Source organism: Camelus bactrianus, chromosome 19 (assembly GCF_048773025.1).
Source record: "Camelus bactrianus isolate YW-2024 breed Bactrian camel chromosome 19, ASM4877302v1, whole genome shotgun sequence".
In the NCBI taxonomy this organism is placed as follows: Eukaryota; Metazoa; Chordata; class Mammalia; order Artiodactyla; family Camelidae; genus Camelus; species Camelus bactrianus.
Genome location: NC_133557.1, coordinates 35580643 through 35602323, shown reverse-complemented (window position 1 = coordinate 35602323; position 21681 = coordinate 35580643). Strand labels below are relative to the sequence as shown.

General features: G+C 45.2%; 1 protein-coding gene across 3 annotated transcripts in view; it reads left to right on the top strand.

Annotated features, from left to right (window-relative positions):
- Window positions 1-7299: 7299 nt before the first annotated feature.
- Window positions 7300-21681, top strand: part of KIZ (kizuna centrosomal protein) — a 90844-nt gene continuing 76462 nt past the window's right edge. For 2 of the 3 annotated variants that reach the window (XM_074347796.1, XM_074347795.1), the window contains exons 1-3: window positions 7300-7468; window positions 11516-11578; window positions 14494-14656. In XM_074347796.1, the coding sequence (XP_074203897.1) occupies window positions 7380-7468; window positions 11516-11578; window positions 14494-14656 (315 nt within the window). In that variant the 5' untranslated portion in view covers window positions 7300-7379. The remainder of the gene's footprint in view (window positions 7469-11515; window positions 11579-14493; window positions 14657-21681) is intronic. The other variant, XM_074347797.1, reaches the window with a different exon arrangement.

Sequence of the window (21681 nt, the reverse complement as noted above, 5' to 3'; positions counted from 1 at the left end):
GCCGGGCGGAACCAAGCCACCATCCGGTCCTGCAGGGAGAGGAGTGCGGGCTTCGATGCTCCGAGTCCATCACCTCTGAGGAGTCCTTTTGTCAACAATGGGATAATCCTGGAGACCTCATGGAAGCACAGATTCAAGGACTTCAGTGGAAATCCTGGGCACGCAAGAGCTGTGCGGCAGAGTGAGCCCATCTCGTTCACAACCACTCATACAGTTTTTCAGTTCTTATTTAGCTTTCGTGGAACACGCATATTTTAGAGACCCACACATTAGTTGTTGGTTTACGTGATATGAAATAAAACGTGGAAATCTATGTTTTCATTTTATTTATTGGAATTTGCACCCAATTCTTATTGTTTTAAATGAACAATTACAAATGTCTTAGAGCAAAACACTCTTAGTAACCTCCTGTCCTCCTGTATTAGTCAGGGTTCGCCAGAGAAAGAGAACCAGCATGACTGATACAGGTAGGTAGATAGATAGACAGACAGACAGACAGATACATAGATAGATAAGACAGATACACAGACATACCCCATTTTTTGGTCTTGACTTTATTGCACTTCACAGATACTGCTTTTTTTGGTACAAATTGAAGGTTTGTGGCAACCTTGCACTGAGCAAGCCTATTGGTGCCATTTTTCCAACAGCATTTGCTCTCTTCATGTCTCCGTGTCACATTTGGGTAATTCTCTCAATCTTTCAAACTTATAAGGTATTATATTTGCTGTGGTGATCTGTGATCAGTGATCTTCTATGTTACTATTGCAAAGAGATTATGACTCACTGAAGGCTTGGATGATGGTTAGCATTTTTTAGCAATTAAATACTTTAAATTAAGGTATGTACTTTTTTTAGACATAAAACTATTGCACACTTAATAGACTGCAGTAGAGTGTAAATGTAACCTTTGTATATGCTGGGAAACCAAAAAAATCGTGTGACTCTCTTTATGGTGATATTTGCTTTATTTAGGTTGTCTGGAATCGAAACCACAATATTTCTAAGGTACGCATATATCTATAGTTGGAGAGAGAGAGAGAGATTGGTCGATTTTAAAAGATTGGTGTACGCAGCTGTGGGGACTAGTAGGTGCGAAGCCCAGAGGGCAGGCCTGCAGGCTGGGCATTTCAGCACGAGTTGATGTTGCAGCCCTTAAGACACAGGCAGTCTGGAGGCAGAATTGCTTTTTCTTCTAGAGACTTCACTCTTTTCTCTTAAGGCCTTCAACTGATTTGATGAGGCCCACCACATCATCGAAGGCAATCTGTTTTACTCAAAATCTACTGACTTAAATGTTAATCACATCAAAAAAAAAAAAAAAAAAAAAAAAACCTTCACAGCAATGTCTAGACTGGTATTTGACCAAACAACTGGGTACCATGGCCTTGCCAAGTGGGCACATACTTGACAATCACACTCCCCCTGGGGGTCACTATTACCTCCCACCAAGAATGGCATCTCATCTATTAGTTCTGGCTTTCTACTTCCCAGTGACTTGTGACCTCCCCCTCATCCTCACCATGCTGAAACATCTTTCTGCTTTATCTCTAGATCTGCACTGTTTCACACAGTAGCAACTAAACACATGTTCTCTAAAATTTTAATTTTAGTAAGTTAAAATGAAACAAAATGAAAAGTTCAGTTCCACAGTTGCACCAGCTACGTTCAACTGCTCAATGGTCACACATGACTAGTGGCTACTGTATTGAACAGCACAGAACAGAGCATTTCCATCATTGCTGAAGGTCCCAGTGGATAGAGCTGTTTCAGATGTTTCTTCACTGTAGCTTTGCCTTTGCTGGCTAGGCCTCTCTCCTCAGACACTGACCCTTAATCTCAGAGTTCCAGGTCTGCAGTCTCCTTGACCATCTGGATAGTCACATAAATTCCTCACTGAGAATGTTGTGGAAAGATAGTTTGATGTATTTGTGCAATCATTGCTTGGAATGCTTGTGTATTGGTCAGGATAAGTAATGCTAGCTGCTGAAACAAACAACCCCAAAAGATCAGTGACTCAACAAAACAAAGATTTATTTCTTGCCCAAGTTACAGTCCTGTGCTCTCTGCAGCCATTCACTCTTCTTCCAGGGCCTCAGAGTTCTCCACTGGGTCCTCTGACATCCAACTGGCCACCTAATGAAAAGTAGAGAAGACAGTACAGTTGTGGGGGCAAACCTGGAAGTGGCTGTGTCACTTCTGCTCATATTTCATTGCCCAGACTAGGTCATGTAGACCCATTTCACTGCTAGAAAGGATGGGAAATGTAGTCTTTCTGAGGAAAAAAAATGAACAGAATGGTGATCACACAGTGCTGTATCACAGTACGTAGAAAGTGCGTATTATGTCAAGGAATACTATCCCCAAATGATGAACTATGTATGTGTAAAAGCCCTTCTGGGTCACACGGTATGTATTTTTACACATCTCATACAAGGAAAACAAAAGTATCAGTAACTATCAAACAATGAGTTTCAAGGCCATATAGACTGGAGGATAGGGAAGAGTGGACTTTGGAATTGGAAGAGGTCTGTGTTTAAATGCTAACACTACCACTAGCTGGCTAAAAACACACTGGCAGTGTGATCTTAGGCCAGTTGCTTAAACTTGTGGGGCCCTCAAAGGCCCCTCATGGGGTTTAAATGAGACAATAAATGCTTACATCAGTGTAAACGCTCCGTGGCAGGAGGGGCTACGTACACGTCTACATGTGACACCACGTACTTTCCCCCTACCTTCTGCTTTTGAGTCACCTCTACTTATAAGCTGAATTTTCTAACTGTATAAGGTGCAATGTCTACTATTTCTGTGTAGTGACTGCAAAATGAGATACTGTCCCATGTTCCTGTCTGCTACAGTTTGAATTGTGTCTCCTCCCCACCCCTCAAATTCCTATGTTGAAGTCTTCACTCCTAGGACCTCAGAATGTGACCTTGTAAGGAAACAGGGTCATTGCAGGTGTAATTGGTTAAGATGAGGTCACACCGGAGAAGGGTGGGCCCCTAATCCAATAGGACTGGTCTCCTCATAAAAGGGGAAATCTGGGGGGACACACACACGGGCAGAATGCCACATGAAAATAAAGGCAGGAATTGAGTGATGCCCTCCCAAAGCCAAGGAAAGCCGAAGGTGGCCCGCAAACCACCAGGAGCTGGAGGAAAGGCATGGAACAGAACAGATTTTCCCTCACAGCCTCCAGAAGGAACCCACCCTGCCGATACCTGCAGCTCAGACTTCTGGCCACCACAATGATGACACAATGAATTTCTATTGTTTAAGCCACTTGGTTTGTGCTACCTTATTATGGATGTCCTAGGAAACTGAGACAATTTCCAAGCAGTTATTGACTCAAATACACAGAATTTAATTGTAAAATTGTATGGCGTTTACATTCTAAAATGTAAAATCCTGATTTCAATGTATTTCCAAAATCAATTTTCCATTCATTGATCCATCGTTTTAGAGTTCCAAAAACAGCAGCAATTTCATATAAGCCACCCTAAGATCCATTCGGCTGCTGGGATCAAACATTGGCTTTCCTTGATGTTTGCTTAGCAGGGCATCAGGGACCCATCTTTGGAACTAGGCTCATTTATGTGACCTCAATGACTGGTGGTGTGACCTTGGGCAAATCCCTTACAGAGAGCCCTGAACCATTCTCCTCCTCTGAAACATAAGTGGGTGAGGCTATGTTTCTCTTGACGTCCAGCTAAGCTACTCTGTGGCTTACAGGAAACCTGGTCATCCAGCAGACGTGTTGGCCTGTGGTCCAGGTGAGCTAAAAGCAGAGCAGCTTACAGAAATCATCTCTGCTAATAGAAAGGGATTTAAGAACAATATTAAAAGAGAATGCTCCAGCAAATTAAATATTCTAAGTGAAGAACTCCAAATTTATTAAGTCTGTTGCCATTGAGAATGCATAATTTTAGCATAAATACTCTAGAAACATTCATTTAGTTTGCAAGGTGTTATTGTTAATAAACAGACCCTGCATCTAGGTTTGTCATGTGTTACTAATAAATCAAGCAAAGAATGCAAATTATAATTATTTTGAATTATCTATTTACTGTTTAATTATATTTAATTTTAGACTCTGTTAAAATGGCCTAAGAAAAATTTGGGATGCTAAAAGATGGCTTCATTTGTGTATTTACTGAAAATAATTAGTTACATTCGTTGTTTGGGGATTTTTTTCCCTTAAAAACTAATCTGGGAAGACATGGACCTAAATAAAATATCACCAAACATGCATTTTTTTTTCTGCCAGGGTTGTAGCAAAATACTGTTTGCACTAAAATCAGTGAGGTAAACCTTTGCACACTACCATGGGATCAATTTAATACAATGATTTGATATAACAATGAAATAAAAGTAACATCAGTACCACCCTTAGATCCAGGCAAGAGGGCCCCTGCCCTGGCTTCTAGATATCACACAGCCTGTTCTGGCTTTGTCTGGCCATGCCGCTCCATACAAGGCATGGAGGCCCCAGGGCCAGGGGACATGCTTGCATGGAGCTCTCTCTCTCTCTGTCTCTCACACACACACACACACACACCTTTCTAGGACACAGTCCAGGTATACACCACCCTGACATCCCTGCTCCTTTCCAAGGCCTCTTAAGACCTGTTACTTGGGTCCTTTCTGCAAGGGTGACCATCATTGGTGTGGTTACGATTCAGCCCAAGGAACAGCCAAGAGGAGGCTGAGATGGGGGTGAGGACAGAGCTGGGACTTGTGGAGTGGGGTGGGGGAGGAGGGAGACACATTTCTGACTGTGTGTACAGCCCCTTGCAGGGCAGGACTGGGCCTGCAGGAAGAGGGTGGGGAGAATTAAGGGGTGAGATGGGAAAGGGGTTAAAGAACAAAACTCTCCTGTGGTTGGTCAGTTGTTTGTTTATTTATTTATTTATTTATTTATTTATTTATTTATTTATTTTTATTGAAGTTGAATTGATTTACAATGTTATGTTAGTTTCTGCTGTACAGCAGTGATTCAATTATACATTTATGAATCTACATATTCTTTTCCAGATTATTTTTCATTATACGTTATTCCAAGATACTGAATGTAGTTCCCTGTGCTCTACAGTAGGAACTTGTTGTTTATCTATATTATATATAGCAGTTGGTATCTGCTAATCCCAAACTCCTAATTTATCCGCACCCTCCTCCCTTTCCCTGTTGGTAACCATAAGTTTGTTTTCTATGTCTGTGAGTCTCTTTCTGTTTTGTAAATAAGTTCATTTGTTTCTTTTTTTTTTTAAGATTCTCTATATAAGTGATATAACGTGATATTTGTCTTTCTCAGTCTGACTTACTTCACTTAGTATGATAATCTCTAAGTCCATCTATGTTGCTGCAAATGGCATTATTTCATTCTTTTTATGGCTAATATTCCATTATATATATATATATATACATACACACACACACACACCCCCCACATCTTTATCCATTCATTTGTTGATGGATCTTTAGGCTGCTTCCATGTCTTGGCTGTTGCAAAAATGCTACTAGGAGCATTGGGGTGTGTGTATCTTTTTGAATTAGAGTTTTCATTTTTTCCAGATTTAAGCCCAGGAGTGGGATTGCTGGATCATATGGTAAGTCTGTTTTTAGTGTTTTAGGAACCTCCATACTGTTCTCCATAGTGGCTGCACCAATTTACATTCCCACCAACAGTATGGGAGGATTGCCTTTTCTCCACACCCTCTCCAGCATTTATTATTTGTAGACTTTTTGATGATGGCCATTCTGACCGGTGTGAGGTGATACCTCATTGTAGTTTTGATTTGCATATGTCTAGTAATTAGCGATGTTTAGCATCTTTTCATGTACCTGTTGGCCACTTGTATGTCTTCTTTGGAGAAACTTCTATTTATGTCAACTGATTTTTTGATTGGGTTGTTTGTTATTGAGTCATATGAGCTCCCATGTGTTTTATGGAGACACATTAGTCAAGGTAGGAGAGGACATACTTTATCTACAATTTGTCATCTTGATTTATAATTATTTAACATTTCAATAGATGGTGTGAGAGTCTCCATCCATACTCTTGCTCCAGACCTGGCAAATGTGAAGAGAAGTCTGGCCTTTGAATGGTCAATTTTACATCGCAGAGCTTTGAATGGTCCACTGCTGCTGCTGCTGATCTATTTACTAGTTTGTCGCCTAGCACACGAGTTAAGTGAAATTAATGACTGAGAAGAAACAAAAGAAGTGAAGAATAAGAAACTAAAGAAATTCTATAGTTTCTTTTTTTCCTCCCTGTGGGTTTTGGAATATGGTTATCAATCTCCAAGAAGCTTTTCCCCTACGTGGGTAATGATGATGATGCTTCCCGTGTGCTGGGCCCCCTTCTGCTACTTACATTAACGAGTCTCATCATTACAGAAAGGACATAGGTGGGCCCTGCAGGAACAGCCTCCCTGTAATATGAGGAACCCGGGACGTCAAGAGGGTGATTTGTACGTGGTCACACGGCTGGGCAGTGGAAGAAGGGACTGGAGGCCAGGCAGGGGGCTGTAGAGTCCCCGCCAAGTGTTGTACAGGGTGTTTGTCTACCGAGCTGTCTGCACACATGTCTGCTTGCAAGCCATTTGCTAGCAACTTTCTGCTCTTCACCAACCGTTAACGTGACCCGAGCCCTAGCCACAGCCGCGGGGTCAGCTTGGGTTTTCAAGTCAGGGGGTTGTTCTTCCGTCAGGGTTGAGCATACTTGCTTAGTACTGTGGGTTTTGTCTTTGTCTTTTTTGTGCTTTGTTTTGCTTTAAGTGCTAGTAGGAGAAAAAGTTTAGCACAGTGCTGGCACTCAGCAAATTCTGGAAAGAAGGGAGGGAAGGAGAGAATACACCTTGTAAAATTAAAGCAATCTGAGACCAAAGACAAAAATGATCACGTGAATCACTCCCGCCCGGCCTCCATTCTCTATCCAGGGGGCGGGGATCGCGGGGTCGGCTGCTGATCTGGCCCTCAGAGAAGGCCCCCGCCAGGAGGAGGGCCAGAGTCTCTCTCGTGAGAACTCTGAACGGTCAGGGGAGAGAAAGACGCCACTCACGCGGCGGAGAGGGCTGGGGACCGATCCCCCAAGGCCGCCTCTCCACTACCTGCCTGCAGCCTCGGCCCGCCCCCTCCCCGGACGCCCCGCCCTTCCAGGCTGGCTGCCCCGCCCCTCCACGGCGTCCCGCCCCTTCGGGCCAGCTCCCCGCCCACTCTCGGCGCCCCGCCCCGCCCCTGGAGGTTGACTCCCCGCCCACTTACCCGCCCAGCCCCGCCCCCTGCGCGGCGTCTGGCGCGCGTCTACCCGCGGTGCATGGTGGGGCGGTCGTCTGGACTGCGCGGGCTCCGCTACCCTGAGGAGCCGGCGTCTCGACAGGATGCGTCGGGCCTCCGCGCCGTCTGCGCCCCAGGCGAGCCCAGACTACTACGAGAGGCTGGGCCGCCTCCAGCAAGGGCTGCGGGACAGGTACGGCCTCCCCGGGGCGGGGCGGGGGACCGGCCGGCCCGGGGCTCCGCCGCCCTGCCCCGCCCGCGGGTCACGGCGGGGCCTGGAGCGCTTAGTTGACCAGAGACGTCCCCTCACTGGAGGGCTTGCGCGGGGGTAGCGGCCGCGTCGCCGGGTTTGCCCCGGAGCGAGAGTGGGAGTTCTCCTGCCTGTCACTCTCAGGCAGGCCCCGCTACACGCCCCGCCCGGGCCTCCTCAGGTTGTCATCCCGCCCTGACGGCCGCACCGCCTCGGCGGTGACAGGGCCGGGAGCGCGGCGGGAGAGCGAGTGTGTGTCTGTGTGTGAGACCCACGCCCTGTTGACATGCAGGAGACCTTGGGGGCCAGATCTGCCAGGAAGGGGGGAAATTTCCAGAGAGAGAGAGAGAAGTCCAGCCGTCAGGGGGTTCTTGATTAAGAAGTCCAGCCGTCAGGGGGTTCTTGATTAAGACATGAGCGATAAGAACCACTGAAGAGAGAAGATTATAAAACAATTTACTGTAAATAACTACATAAAAGATAAGTTGTTGGATTAATATTTAGCTGCTAAATTAATTGGAGTTGGAAATCTCATTAGTTGACAGGAAAGGAAATAGATTTTTGGATCTCTTGATAAACAAAACGTTTAATGAGTGTTAAAAGCTGCAGAATCATTTTAGTGAAGAGGAGAGCTGTGTGTGACAATTCTAAAATGACAGTAATTACACGTAAGGTAAAGGCAGAAGTAAGTGGCTTTGAAAAGTAATTGTATTCGTCCTGTGCTAGATTTAATTCTTGTCGAATGTTTATAGAGCGTCCATCACAGGCCTTCTTAATTACCCTCACATATTTTTACCAATTAACCCTTTTCTGCGTCCTGTTTTCTTCCTGACATGTGGCTGCTCACTCACCCATTCACCTCACCTGCAGCTTTGAAGAAATCACTTCCTGCAGGGCCTTTCCTGCGCCAAGTACCCATCCGCCATTTCCTAACTTACGTGCCCTCCCTTTACAGCCCTTCTGGATAATGGCTTAAGTGACTCGCTCCCTGGGTAGACTGAGAATTCCAGGAGGACAGGGACCGCATCTAGCTGGATCTTTAGCTCCTCTTAGAGAACCTGAAGTTGGGGAGGGGCTTGATAAATGATGAAAGAATGGAAGAAATGAAGAAATCCCCAAGTCAACCAGCTGGTGTCCCAGAGTTGTGAATGTCTTGTGTAAAGCCGAGTAGCCGCGGATTGCCACTAAATAATGACCATTTTCCAGTCAACGCGGAAAAGAGGCAGTGTGATATTTCAGAGGTGTTATTAAGTGTTTGCACATACCTGATAATTAAGAGACAAGATGCCGCTCGGTTCATCAGTATACCCTTAAAGTGCTCTTTGATTCTGTTCCGGTCAAAGAGTAGCTTAGTTACCTCAGGCCTTTGGTTATTTGTAGCTCTTAACCCAAGTTCTAATTTTCCACTGTTACTGGTTCAAATGGCATCTTTTAAAAACTAAGTTAATTTCAGTTATCATTTTTGCTTCCCGTGCTGGGAACGATTGGCTGTTTATAGTCCTTATGGTATAATGACTGTGATGATTATTACTCACTTTATGTTTATAACACTTAATACTTTAACTATTAAGGCAGGTGAGGCTGTTGAAATTATATAAGGAATTTGAGTCAAATTTTATAGCCTATTCATGGTTCTGCATTTGGAGGTTTGTTTTATTTTTAAGGCAGTACAGATCTGTTACTTTGTGTATTCATTTTTCATTTTAAAAGTCTGTAGCTTACTCTAAGGCCTAGCTGGTAAGTGCAGAGGCAAGTAACTGTGGATTCAGAGGAAATGGCAGAAGAAGTATGGAAATCTACAATCTAGGCCAGGAGCGGCTGTGTGACCATGGGCAGGTCTTTCAGCTTCTCTGACCTGGTTCTTCACCAGAAATGAGGGGCGTTGAGTAATATATAAAGTAAGGCCTCAGGTTTTTTTTTTTTTTTTTTCCTCTAGTCGAGCTATGAGCCGTAAAGTAAAAAAGTTGAAAATGGTGAGCAATGTCTATCATCATCTGTGTCCTATTTGAGTGTTTGGATGTACCTTTTTGTTTGTTTGTTTTAACCAATTCCAGTGACCATAAGGACTGTGGTTCCTAAAACTCTCCAATCATTTTAAAGGCTGCAACCCTGGGTGGTCACAGCTCCTTGACAGTCTGGACACACCCGGGGAGTGGGAGATAAAAACAACTTGCCCTGTCTTGCTCCTCTTAGAGGTGGGTCATTGCAGTGTTACCTGAGACAAAAACAGAATAACAAGTGGCTTGGAAGGAAAAAATTAAGCCCCGCGGCTGCTCTTTACAGACCACCCAGCTGTGTAAAACTTTGAAAGGTCCAGGTCAGGGCTAGAGGTGACTGAAACCAGGGCCTACAGGTATAGGTGCCAGGGCTGGGTGTTTAAAGATTCTGAAATAGAGATTTAAGATGCAGGAATTGCCAGATGATCCTCCCAGTAAGCCTTTCTCTGGCCTTTTATTGGGGTAAATATCTTGTTTTGTCTTGATTTTAGAGTAGAAATGAGAGTCAGCATTGGGACACTGTGGTGTGGATATGGTTGGAAGGTGACCTGTGAGAGTTCATGAGGTTGGCATCCTTTTGCCTGGAGTCAGAAGGCCATGATGATGTGTTTGTGATTTTTCAGTGTTTGAAGTGTCATAATAGAGAAGTATGACCAGCAGATATCTGTATGTACTCAAGGTAGAGCAGGAACAAAGAAGTTTTATGTTTATTATTGAGAAGAACTGCTGCTTGGGAGGTTACGGATTCCCGTAAAAACTGATCCTTTTTCACTAGAGGTCAAAGGTGATTTTTAAAATTACTTTAAAATAAGTTCAAGCTTGCAACAGAAAAGTTGCAAGTATTGAATAAAGACCTCTAATATTCCCCTCACCCAATTCCTCAACTCTTAACATTTTTTTACATCTTCTTTTTTCCCTTTCAGTCTATCTGCCTGTCTATAAAAGCACTCAACTTTCCTGAACCATCTGAGAACTTCAGATACGATGCCCCGTCACTCCCAGAAACTCCAGTGTGTATTTCCAAAAAAAATGAGGGTACTGCCTTACATGAGCACCATTTAACCGTTCCAGTCAGGAAACTAACATTGGTATACCAACCCACAGACCCCCAGTCAGATTTCACCAACTGTCCATGTCACCTCCCAGGGGCTCTTTTGGAACTGGGATGGCTTCCTGTTCAGCAGTTTTGCTCCCTAGCCCTTGGCTTCTGCTGCTGCCACCTCCTCTGCTGCCGAGTTCCCCCGCTTCTTGCCCAGGTTTGGTGTGCAGGTGTGGAAGTAAGCTCTGTCCTCCAGCTTACTACCAGTGCTCACCTGGACATCACAGGCTAAATGCCCCAAATTTGAAGTAATGGTGTTAGGGGCCCTGGTCTCTGCTAACCATGAGCAAGGCCAGGTCTGCTTTTCAGAGGCCTCTTCCTAACACAGCACTGCCTGTGCCCTGCCCAGGTCTGTCTGGTTGGAGCAGAGCCAGCCAGCAGTCTTCAGCCTGGGATGGATTTATGGAGGCTTTGTGTCTAGACCTGGTGGCACCCCATCGCTTTCAGAGATGTCTGGCCATATTGTATTTTGCATATTTATCTTGTTTATTGTCTCTTCTTCCCTCTAGAATGTCACTGCCAGAGGGTGGGGGCCTTGGTTAGCTTGTTCACCATGTCAGTCAGTCTCCAGGCCTCGAACAGAGCCTGGATCTTCGTGGCCCTCAAGACATGATACTTGCTGAATGAATCAACCTGCTTCCCAGCCTTTTATACATTTCCCTGTTTCTTTGAGAATCCTGTTCCTTTTGCTGCATATTGGTATCCTTTTCGCTTTTTAGACTTCCCTAGTGTTTTTGCATCTTGAGTTTCAAACACAGCTGGCATTTTCTGCTTCTTAGACCAGGGAAACTTTCTCACAAAGGTGTGATTTCAAAGGAGATCGTGTTCTAAATCTGACTGCCTGTTACTGATCAGTATGATTAATTCATAAAATATTTTCTTTCTATATTATAGTGAAAAGAAGAGACTGGACCTGGAAAGGAAACTCTATGAATATAATCAATCTGACATATGCAGGTAAGATATGATAGCAGAAAGTTTTAAAACCAATTTGCATATATTAATTAAAATTTAACTCTGATGTATGTTATAAATAACATAGTTGTAGTACTGTTACCATTCTCTTATTTCTAATGTGTAACTGTTTCAGGTAAACACTGCAACTTAATGTAATCAGCATCAAATGTAAGAATCAATTTGATTAAAGTATAAGGTAAAAATGATTGTATTTTCATTATTTGGTATTTGCATTATTATTTCAGGAGTCTATTTTGCTTAACTATCTTAAGAATGAGATGCACTGTAGTCTTACTTACCTTTTTGGTCACAATTTAAACACACTGAGTCTGTGTGATGATTAAGGCATAATTACTGTAGGTGACCTTCCAACAAACTGTTGTAGACAGGGCTGCGTGGATGTCTCATTTGTGGGTGTATGACAATGACTGTTCAAACTATTCTGAGCCGTGGATAGTATATGTGTTATCCTTTTTAGGTTATTTACTCTAACATTGAGATCAAACGTAAAAAAAATTTTTATTGAAGTATAGTTGATTTGCAGTGTTAGTTTTTGGTGTACAGCAAAGTGATCCAGTTATACATGTACATACATACATATTTTCTTTTCAGATTCTTTTCCATTATAAGAGCAAACTTTTAATTTTTTTTTTGTTTTATGGAAACTGAACTTTATCCATAAGCCAAAAGTTACCACCTTTATTATTCACATGAAGGTTTTCTGGCTATGATAGAGTTAAGTTTGTGACTTAGCCATAGCGTAATATGAGCGCAAAATGAAAACCTCTCATCCAGAAGAGAGAGAAACCAAGAATACTGTAAGAGCAAATCACTCATCAGGCCCCTCTGTTTTCTCATCTTCAAAGTGATCCTTCGGTTGTAAGTTTGTGTCCATACTTCATGGTAGGCAGCTGTGTGTTCTGGTGGCTCTGGAAGAGACAGGAGGAGACAGCAGTGCTGGAGATGCTGTGGCCTCACAGGTGGGCCCAGAGCTGGAGGGTCCGTGGCCGTTGCCACCTTTCAAGCTCCCGACTGAAGGGATGGAAGGCGGAGTGCGGGCTTCTCCCGCAGCCTGCTCCTGGGGGGCTTCCTGGCGTGGTGGTGGTGGTGGGCCGGGTGACGTGAGAGAGGATGAGGACCTTCACCAGGCTGCCATTTGCTGAGTTCGTCCTCTCTCAGCCTCTTGTTTCCTGGGAGACAGGGGTGTGGTTTGCTAAAAGCAGGCTTCCTTTGACTGCCCGCAGGAGAAAACCCAGACTGTCTGACAGGGCTGCCTCGGCCTGCTTCCCCCAGCAGGCAGCGCCTGAGACCGGATCTGGGCAGGTGGTAGCTTATTGTAGGAAGTGGTCACATAAGCCTGGAGACGGGGCTGGTCCCCACTGTGGGCCCCGGGGCTCCATCTGTCCGGACCTTCAGATGAGCCGTGGAGACGCCACCCTGCCCCTCATTAGTGTCCACTCTGGGGCAGCAGGAGGGGGCTCCCTACCTGCTGGTTCCCACCCCCCTGCCCCTGTGGTCAGGGCCACCCCAGGAGCTGATAACCCCTCTTCACATCCAGGCTTTCCCTGCTGCAGGCTCAGGAGAGCGGCCCTGGACAGGCTGGACAGCAGGTGCAGCCCATGCCGGTGCTGCTGGGAAGACAGGCTGAGCCGGGGGAGTGTGGGGAGCGCAGGAGAAGCCTGGCACGGTGGCTTTCCAGAGCCTCTGTTATCCACCCCGGTTTAGTTTTCATCACTCCCGTGTGAAAGACAGTACATTGGGTTCCACCTCCATCACTGTCACTTGTGTCAGAAACGGCAGACGTGGGCTGCAGTAAACCCAGCCTTAAGGTTTTTGTTCAGGAGGAAAAATGGGGACAGCCAACCAAGATCAGAATTATTATCACAATAAAAAATTTCTTGACAATTACTGGCTTAGGGGTGGGAGTTGAAGGTTTGTTGATTCATTTTTAACATTTCCAGCATCTTTGCAGATCTGTTTTTGAGGGTGAACATTTTGCAGTTTTCAACTTATTTTTGCTTGAAAAGAGAATGGTGAATAATTATTGAGCCAACAGTAGAAATGCTGTGTACCAGGCTCTTTTATGACTTAAATACTCGTGAAGGAGGAGGCGGCGGAGGAGCAGTGTTGGTTCTGCGGGGGGAGTGGACGGCACTGCTCAGCCGTCCGCCTGCTGGCTTTGACCCTGGGTTTGAATGAGAGTCTCCAAAGGTTTTCTCACAATTTGAGTAGAGTTACAGTCCATATATCGTAAAATATTTTAACACTTAGTATGTCATTGCAATTTCTAACAAAACTTTAAAATATCTGAGAGCTTTTAGGGCATTTTAAATTTCAAAATTTCTTGGCTTATTTTTTTATTTTTGAGGGGGGAGGTAATTAGGTTTATTTATTTGTTTTAATGGAGGTGCTGGGGATTGAACCCAGGACCTCGTGCATGCTAAGCACTGCACTCTCCCATCGAACTATACCTTCCCCCCTCAAAATTGCTTGATGTTTAGAGACTGTGGTTTATTGTTGGATTCTGTTTCTGTATGAGCAGGTGGTTTTGAAATTGTCTGTCTCATAAAAGAATGTTAACAAGCTGTCCATCTGAACATGGCCACATAGTCACTGCTCTTGAAGTCACATTTAATTTTGAGAAAGAAATCCGTATAAATCTTTATGTGTGAATGGTATAATGTGGTTTTGTATCCGTTTCTCAGGAGAGTTATGCCTAGATGTGATACCTCAGTGATGCTGCATTAATTTCCTCTCTAAAAATGCACATGTACCCTTGTCCTTTAGGCTTCAGCATTTGGGTAAAATACCTTAGAATACCCTGTGTCATTAACAGTTTTGTTAAAGAAAATTCTCCTCTTTAGACTTCTTCAGTTCTAACTCCATTGTGTAAAAATCTGCTTTTATTTTTCCAGAGTTAAGCTGAAGTATGTAAAACTAAAGAAATACCTGAAGGAAATATGTGAGTCAGAAAAGAGGGCGCGTACTCGGAACCAAGAATATTTAAAGAGGTTTGAGCAGGTCCAAGCTCATGCTGGGCACTTTGCCACAAATGCAGAGAAGCTTCAAGAATTGAAGGTGACGTCTTGTTTTCGTACTATGGGGGTGGTTTTTGTCTTTTTTTTTGCTAAAATTGGAAATTTAGCTGTAAGTTTCAGGTCCGTGGCAGTCATTAATATTCAGTTGTTCATCCTTAAGATTAGCTGTCAGCTTTCTCTGGGAATTCATTACCGTGTGGCCGACTGTTTTTTTTTTAATTGAAATTTTTATTGCAATAATTGTTAAGTCATACAAAGTTGTAAGAAATAGTACAGGGAGATCCCTTGTATACCTTTGCCCAGTTTCCCCCAAAGGTAACAGTTTGCATGCTGTAGCATAATGTCACAGCCAGGATGTTGACATTGATACAATCCAGGAGTCTGACTCAGAGTGCCCCAGTTTCATCTGTGTGTGTTTATGTTAAGTAGTATGCAGTTTTAGCAGGTGCAGGTTTGTGTATCTACCATCACGGTCAAGATACTGAACAGCTCTGAGACCAGGAGGGGCTCTTACATGATGCTGTTTTAGTTGATATGAATGCTGACACCACAATACCCACTGACATGATACGGAAACACCACTGAATAAAGCTGTCAGATATTAGTATTTTAGTTGTTAAGGGGTTAGATAAAATAACTTTCAGGGTTTTTTGTTTAAAATTTTTTATATTTTCTTTTTTCACTTTTCTGCCTGAATCCACTGTTTATTCATTCAGTATCTAAATACGTATTTAGTGGCTGTTGCGTGCTATGCACTGTAAGTACAAGGATTAAATAGATGTAGAACTCAAGGAGCTTGTACTCCCAATATAAAAGAAGCATAGAGTGTTTAAGAAGAGTAGGGGAGGGTATAGCTCAAGTGGTAGATCACATGCTTAGCATGCACGAAGTCCTGGGTTCAATCCTCGTAACTCCTCCAAAAAATAAATCAGTAAACCTAATTACCCTCCCCCCCAAAAAAAAGAGTCAGAAAAATGAGACTAACCATGAAAGAACTTGAGTACAACACTAGGAAGAAGGATTTTTATCTTGCAAAATTGGGAGAGTTACTGAAACACAGCAGATGTAACTGTCATGATAGCATTTGTATTTAGAGATATAGTTAGTAGCAACACGGAAGACAAATTGAAGGAAGGTAAGCTTTAGGGCAGAAGGATCAACCAAAGAGCTTTGTAAACTGTGTATCAGAAAGAAATGGAAAAAACATGAAAATCCAGGTTCAGGCAGGAGCTGTAGGGATCAAGAGGGGAGTAGCGGGTGGCAGACAGACCACGTGGCCAGCTTCTGCTCAGAGAACTTGAAAGTGCATTTTCTCAGACTTCTGCTTTAGTTGAGGAATTGCTGGAACACCTCTTCTTTGTTATATGACACAGGTAGTTAACTTAAACCGGCCTGGCCACTACGGCCCAGCGCCTGGCACGTGGTCTCTCTTGGCCTCATGGGGTTCCCTCTAGGACGGCCTCCTTCCTTAGAGGGCTTTGCTTCTGTGGCCTGGGCGCCTCTGGCCTCTGTTCCTGGAGGCCGGGTAGGGCAGGGGGCGGGGAGGCCAAGGGGGAGAACAGGGAGGGGAACCCGGGGGCTCTACGATCCAGAACCACCACCGCCATCCCTGCCCTCTGTGCCCCGGGCTCCCCGTTGCCTTAGGCTGCGGGTCACCTCCTGCTACACAAGTTGTGCCGAGCGTGAAGGGCTGGGCTTGGTTGTCACCACTTGTGCTGTTCGGGGCTTGTTGCCCAAGTTAACCCCCCTGCGTCTGGTTACAGGACATGTTGGCTTCAGCACTTCCCTTACTTTTTTTCCTCTGTCAAAGTCTTCCCCAGCTTTTTATTATAAAATGTTTAAGTACACAGAAAAATTAAAAGAATTACTATAATGAACATTCATGCTACAGTCTGAATGCTTGTGTCCCCCTGCCTAAATTCAGATGTTGAAATCCTAACCTCCAAAAGTGGTGTTATTAGCAGGTGGGGCCTTTGAGAGGTGCGCACGCTGTGAGGGTGGGGCTCTGGTGAGTGGGGTTAGTGCCGCATAATGGAGGCTGCAGAGAGCTCCTGGCCCCTTCCCCCATGAAAGCAGAGGGGGCAGTGGCTCATGACGTGGTGGGGGGGCTCTCACCGGGAGGTAAGTGCCGGCACCTAGGTCTCCGACTTGCAGCCTCCAGAGCTGGGAGCGGCCCGTCTCAGCTGTGTGTGAGCCCTCCTGTCTGTGGGGGTTTGTAACAGCTGTAAATACTTTGCTGTATTTGCTTTGCCTGCGTGTATGTATTTTTTCTTGACCCATTGAAAGTATGCTGCAGAAACCATGACATTTCCTCCCTAAAACCTTGCGTGTGGATCCCCTCAGAACAAGGGCGGTCTCCTCCATTGTCATAATACCGTTGTCACACCTAAGAAAATGAGTAGTGATTCCATAATATTCTTTAATATTGAGGCAATATTGCAATTTCTCCAGTTCCCCCCAGAAGTCTCTATTTTTCCAGACCCAGAGCCAATGGGGGTTCACACATTACATTTGGTTATTTTTTTAAGTCTCTTAATCTAATTCAGTCTCTTACCGCTTTTCTTTTTTTTTTTTTTTTAATGACACTGGCTTTTGAAGAAGGCAGGCCAGTTGCCTGTAGAATGCTCATGTTATTTCTTTGAGACATCATTAAACTTGTGTAGTGTCCCCCATATTTCCCATAAACTGGGCATTCTGTCTAGACCAGCTCTGCCCAGTTGAGCTTTCTGTAGTGATGGAAATGTGCTGTCTGGACTGATGCTGTTAATACGGCAGCCACCAGCCGTGCGCGGCTGTTAAGCACTTAAATGTGGCTTGTGACCCTGAGGACTGAAGTTTTGATTTTGTGAGTGTTAATTAAAGCTAAATAATCACAACTGGGTCTACACGTGTCCTGCTGCACCTGTCAGGAGCGTTACATCAGGCGGTCCTAGAGCGAGGCTGAGTTTGGTGCCGTGGTTAACATGGTGATCTCCAGTCTCTCTGTCGTAAGGCGCCTTGTTTCCCTCTGTAAAGCAGTAAATTATCTGTAGTGTGGTGGTTTGATATCCTGGGAATACCTGTTCCTCAGCAGCCTTTTCCCTAGTGGTTTCAGGACCCTTAATGATGCCTGCGCCAGTTATAGTGGAGGTTGTGAAGCGCTGTTTGCTAATTCCATCTTCTGCATCTATTAGCTGGCGTTCTTCTGTAAAGAAGAGCTTTCTTTCCTTCTCTCATCTCTTCTCTCTCTCCTAATCACCACGGACTTGTGAATTTGTATTTAGTCAGTATATTGTAAATTACTGTAATTATTCTTTTGTTGCTTATATTTTCCCAAGTTTTGCTAGTGAGAGTCTCTTCAAATTGGCCCCTTTATCCTTTTGACATGACCCCATTAATTCTGAGCCTTCTTTGTTCTTGGGCACAATGTGGTCCAGGTTTACTTATACTTTCATGCCTCAGACATGAAAGTGGCCTCTTACCCAAGGAGCTGCGGTCCCTTTGAGTGGGTGAAGGTATTTAGAAACCAAGATCTGGAGGCTAGATGTGCCCAGGCAGCAGTGAGTCTTGGTGACAGCACTCCACATTGCTTCTCTCAGTACTCAGGCAGAATGCTTAGCTCAAAAGCAGTTGTTATCAATATTGTAAACCTCTTTTCTTTTCAGAGGTTGCGCAGAGAAAATTAAAGTGGTGGACACAGCAGGGAATTTCTTCTTCCCAGTAAATAAAGGAAATAATAGAAGTTTTCCTCTTATTTTTCTTATTTTCTTACTGATGCTGTACTTAATTGTTTGTCGCATTATAACCAAATGTGAGAGGGAGCAGTTTGAAAGGAAGCGTCATCCTTCGTAAATATTTGTATACTGAGAGCATTTGTTGCATATGATAGGATGTGTTTAAAAACCTTATCATGAGCTGCTAAATAATGTCAGGGTGGGGAACCATTTTAAGGAAGAGAATGATAAACAAAATTTGTAGGACTATGTAAAGCTCTATTCATAAATATCATTCAAAAATTACATAGGTGTTCCTCTTTGAATTTTGCACGAGAAATGCCTTTAGAAAGAAATCTGCCGATGGCATAAAAGGGCAGATCATGTAGCAGCAGTCGGGAGGGATGTGTGTTCTGTGGAGAACTGTACTTTGGCTGTGACCCTGAGTCCGAGGCTGGATGCCTTACGTTCCCAAGAAACCAGACGCTTATGCTGGTGACACCACTGACTCAGCAAGCCGTGGGTGAGCTGAGCATCCGAGCGGGCTTTGTCTCTGGTGTCTTCCTGCCTCTCCCTTTGTGCCAGCGTCCAGGCGTAACCTTAGGGGTGTGGAGCCCCCTGTCTCCCTCAATCCCACCCCACTTGGCTCTCAGGTCTTCACCCCTTTGCTGACTGACCTCAAGGAAGTCTTAGGTGCCAGGTGTTCTGAACATACACTCCAAAATACCAGGGTATTTTCCCTTGAATAGAGTCCAGTGACTGCAGATGGACCTCTTAACTGGTGAAATTCCAGAAAGTGAAGCCAAGTGAAGCAGTGTGAGAGAAGTGGGGGTTTTGCCCAAATTGTATTAACGTTCCTCCAGGAGCATTTGTGTTCAATAGCAGAGGCGTTCTGAAGATACAATGTCATTATTTAAAGATGTGGTTCTTACTGAATTTCTCCCTCTTTGTAGGACTAGGACCTCTTAATTATAGAATGTTGAGGTCTTTTAAAATGGGCTAAAAGCTTTGAAGCTCAATGGATTTTTTTGGATTTTATTTCTGTATTTGGGGGCCTATAATTATTTTCAGGGCTTTATAAGGATAGTGATGTCATGTAGTTTAGAAAGTACAGTTTTGTGGCTGTATTGCTACTAATCGGATGGATAAAGAGGCTGAATAAACTCACTTCATGAATGTCAGCAGGAGTATCTTCACAGGGGTGAAGACTGTGCCCTTCTCTCCCTCCTCCTGCCCCCCACTCCCCGACTTAGCAGCGTTGGTGGAAGGGCCTCAGCTGGTTCTTAGAGCAGTTTTGCTGGGGTGCCCTTTGTTCTAATCTCAGGTTGGCGCTCTCCAGAGCTGACCCTGAGACAAGGGTTCCGATGTGAGGGGCCTGTTTGGGAAGGGCAGGGATGCTGGTCGGCAGGTGGGGAGTGGAGACGGGAGGATGGGTGGCAGAACAGGGGTGTTGTCAACCACCACGATCGGCGCCTGGCAGGTAGTTCAGAGCACCTGGGACAGGCGTACAGGGTGCCTGAGCATCCCTGACTGAGGATGGGGGGGAGCTGACTGACCACATGCTCCTGCAGGCAGGGCGGCCTCCTAGCTCCTGAGGAGCCGTGAGCACAGAGATAAGGGTGCTGGACTGTGGGAGCACCAGGCAGGTCCCGGGGTCCTGTGTGGAGGGTCGCCAGCGGCTGCTTAGCCTTCCATGTTATGTGCCGGTGTGAGGCTGGCATGCTGGGCACTCAGGGAGGGTCCCCAGGTCGGGAGGGTCATTGTCTGGTTACGCTTCTCCTATGCCTGAAATCCTCGCGTGCCTGGTCTTTTCAGGACAGAGCCCAGATGCTGGCCTCCGCCCGCACACCACCCCACGGCTTCAAAAACTTCTGACCATGCACACCAGCACACACATGCGGTCCTTCTGTCTCGCTCACACAGACTCGCAGCTGTTCCCGCTTCCTCTCCCCAGCCTTTCCCCGTCCACCTTCGCCCACCACCCCCGTCCCTCCCTCCTGTCTCTGCTTGCTCCCCGATTCCTGTCTCCCTCCCCCATCTCCCCACCTGTCTCCTCCACATCCCCATCTCTTCCCCTCTCTCCCTCCCCCACGTTCCCCTCCACCCCCACGTTTTCCTCACTATTCCCCCATCCCCTACCCCCATCCCCCCATGCCTCCCCCACAACCTGCTACGTCTTTATATCCCGCACACGTGCACACTCTCGCTCTCTTTGACACACTTGCTGAACGATTTGGATTCCCTTGAAAGCACCACATTCACATTATCTCCTACCTCCTTCAGCTAGAAGGCCTCTGTCCCTGCCTCCTGCCTGGCGTCTGTGTCATAGTGAGCTCGCTAGGCACTTCCCTCGGTGCTGTCCTCGTTTCCGTGTCCGTCTGCCCACCTCACGGCCAGCTCCTCGTCTGCCGTCCCAGCGCGCTCCGTGTCTGGCCCAGAGCGTGTCCTGGAGTGCGCACCCAGTAAGCACCCACTGAAGTTTTCCCCATTTCTGTCCTCTCTTATGGACCATGGACAGCTGAGTGAGAACGAAGGTGGTGCTGACTGTGCCCCATGGTGTTCCTCCAGAAGCATTTGTGTTTAATAGCAGAGGCGTTCTGAAGATAGAATGTCATTATTTAAAGATAGGGTTCTTACTGAAAATTCTGTCATCAGGTTCTATGTGCCTGTAGAGGGTAAAATTTGAGGAGAGCAAATGTTTTGAGCTCTTACTTAGTTCCTCCTAATTGTTGTGACAGCCACTGTGGGCAGACATGACCTTCAGGCTCCTGGAGGACAAAGTCTGGAGCAGATCCCATTTTACCAACCAAATGTTTTGCCTGTTAATGTGTACTGGTTGAATAAATAAATATCCCACCATATCTGCTGGTAAAAGTTCAACATCTAAGAAGCCTGTATGCTGGAAAAAAATAGAAGAAAACACAAAGACTGTGAATTGTAGCTCCATGTCTCATATTCATCTGAGAATCAAACCAGACAATTTACATAACTCTGTGTAGCCTTTCTTCACCTGTAAATGAGGAGGCCAAGCCAGCTGATCTTAAAGCCCTGTGCAGCTCTGTAACAGAGAATTACTGTACAGTCCCAAAGACCAACAAAAACAGAAAGCGTATGAAAAAAAGGTAATGGTGGTGCTTTCAGGCAGCTGGTAATGTGACGAGGGGAAATTGAGGAAGTGTAAATAAGAATAAAGGAGAACAGAAGGAACACATTGGAAAACGGGATGGGTCGTGAGTGTGGAGCTATCCCAGACACAAAAGATCTGCCAGGGCCTTCGTCTCCTCCGCCTGTGACCCCAGATCACTGTCAACAGATTTCATGAATTGAGCTGAAATGAATTGCCTGTACAGAGTAAGGAAGTGAACAGGACAGG